This window comes from Crocuta crocuta, unplaced genomic scaffold (genome assembly GCF_008692635.1).
Source record: "Crocuta crocuta isolate KB4526 unplaced genomic scaffold, BGI_CrCroc_1.0 scaffold1027, whole genome shotgun sequence".
Lineage (NCBI taxonomy): Eukaryota > Metazoa > Chordata > Mammalia > Carnivora > Hyaenidae > Crocuta > Crocuta crocuta.
The window spans coordinates 60,370-61,894 of NW_027532023.1; the positions used below are offsets into that span (position 1 = coordinate 60,370).

The 1,525-nt window shown below is 37.5% G+C and overlaps 1 protein-coding gene across 1 annotated transcript in view; it reads left to right on the plus strand.

Annotated features, from left to right (window-relative positions):
* NRK (Nik related kinase) overlaps positions 1-1,525 on the plus strand; it is a gene marked incomplete at its 5' end in the record, with an annotated part of 69,163 nt that overhangs the window by 58,540 nt on the left and 9,098 nt on the right. The window contains 2 exons of the mRNA XM_077776190.1: positions 926-1,068; positions 1,361-1,510. Coding sequence (XP_077632316.1) covers positions 926-1,068; positions 1,361-1,510 — 293 coding nt within the window. The remainder of the gene's footprint in view (positions 1-925; positions 1,069-1,360; positions 1,511-1,525) is intronic.

A 1,525-nucleotide genomic window follows, 5' to 3' on the forward strand; every position in this document is an offset into this window, starting at 1 on the left:
TGCTAATGATTTTTAATAACATCTCATGAACTTGGGACTCTTTATTAGTTTTTAATAATACTCCAGAATTCTGTGTAAATAGGATTATTTTGTGTCTATTCCATAGCAATGAGGACTGATTAATGAACTGGGAGCATTATGTAACTCCTAATCTGGAGTGAATATCAGAATCATCTGTAGCATTTGTTGAAAATTTAGATCTCAGACCCAACCCCAGACTGAATTAGTACATCTGGAGTGGGGCCTGGGAATCTATATTTTTAGCAAATGTTTCAGATGACTTTTAACTAGTTGGTCCATGAACAAGTTTTTACAAAATACTGATTAAGGACACATCATGACAGACTCCAACAAGGTATTTATGAAATACTTTTGTATCTAAGGTCAGGATATATTTATATGGTATATTTTCCAGGCCAAAACATCACATGTATGCAATAAGATGGACTAATTTCTATGACTGCCTCTCAATGTCTATTTTCACAATAAATACATTCTTCTGTAAATAGTACAGACAACTATATAGACAGTATGTATCTGCCCTGGCACAAATTACATCTCTGATCTGATCTCCCTAAATTGGGCTTTGGGTCAGCTGTCAGTATTTGGATATGGGTTTGTTCTTGGTTGACTGCTGATTGGTCAGAGCTGCCTGATATGGAGCTGGAAAACAAAGAATATAAGTACCAACAATCTGTCTAGCCTGATACACAGTTCCTGGTCTAAGTCCTCCCCCCAGTTCTTGAATGCCAACTCATGACTACAGTATGGTGAATCCTGTGATGCCCAGTCTTCTCCTGTGACCTGAACTTGGCAATGAATCATGTTTGGCTTTTTGTGTCCTTGGACTAGGAACCATAGGAGCCTAGAGTACATCTAGTCTATGGTAGGTTAACTTGTCTGGCCTTTTTCATTCCCTACCAAGTATGCATTGATCAATCAGCAGACTCCGAAGGAGACTACATGTCCTATGAAGCCTATATACGAATACTGGCAAAAATACAGGCAGCTGATCCAGCGAACCGGTTTAAGAGACCAGATGAGCTCCTTCATTTGCTGAAGCTCAAGGCAAGGAATTTAAAGACAGCAAAGAGTGCAGGGCCATACAAAGTTCTTATAATCATTGGAGATTTGACCTCTGAAAGAAAACTCAAAATTTAGAACCTAATTTAGAATTATGTTCTTGTTATAGTAACAGACCTAAGAAAAACTCATAATATGTAGGTCTCTAAATGCATTCTAATTTTAAAAATCATCCAGGATTTTATAAACCAGTTAAATAAAAGGTCAGGGGAACTTTTGCCTTAGTCAGAGTATCATTTTTTGGCCTTTTGGCCATATTTGGTTTTTATATCTACAGGTGTTTCCAACACTTGATCATAAGCCAGTGACAGTTGACCTGGCTATTGGTTCTGAAAAAAGACTAAAGATTTTCTTCAGCTCAGCAGATGGATATCACATCATTGATGCAGAATCTGAGGTTATGTCTGATGTGACTCTGCCAAATAACGTAAGATACCTAGGA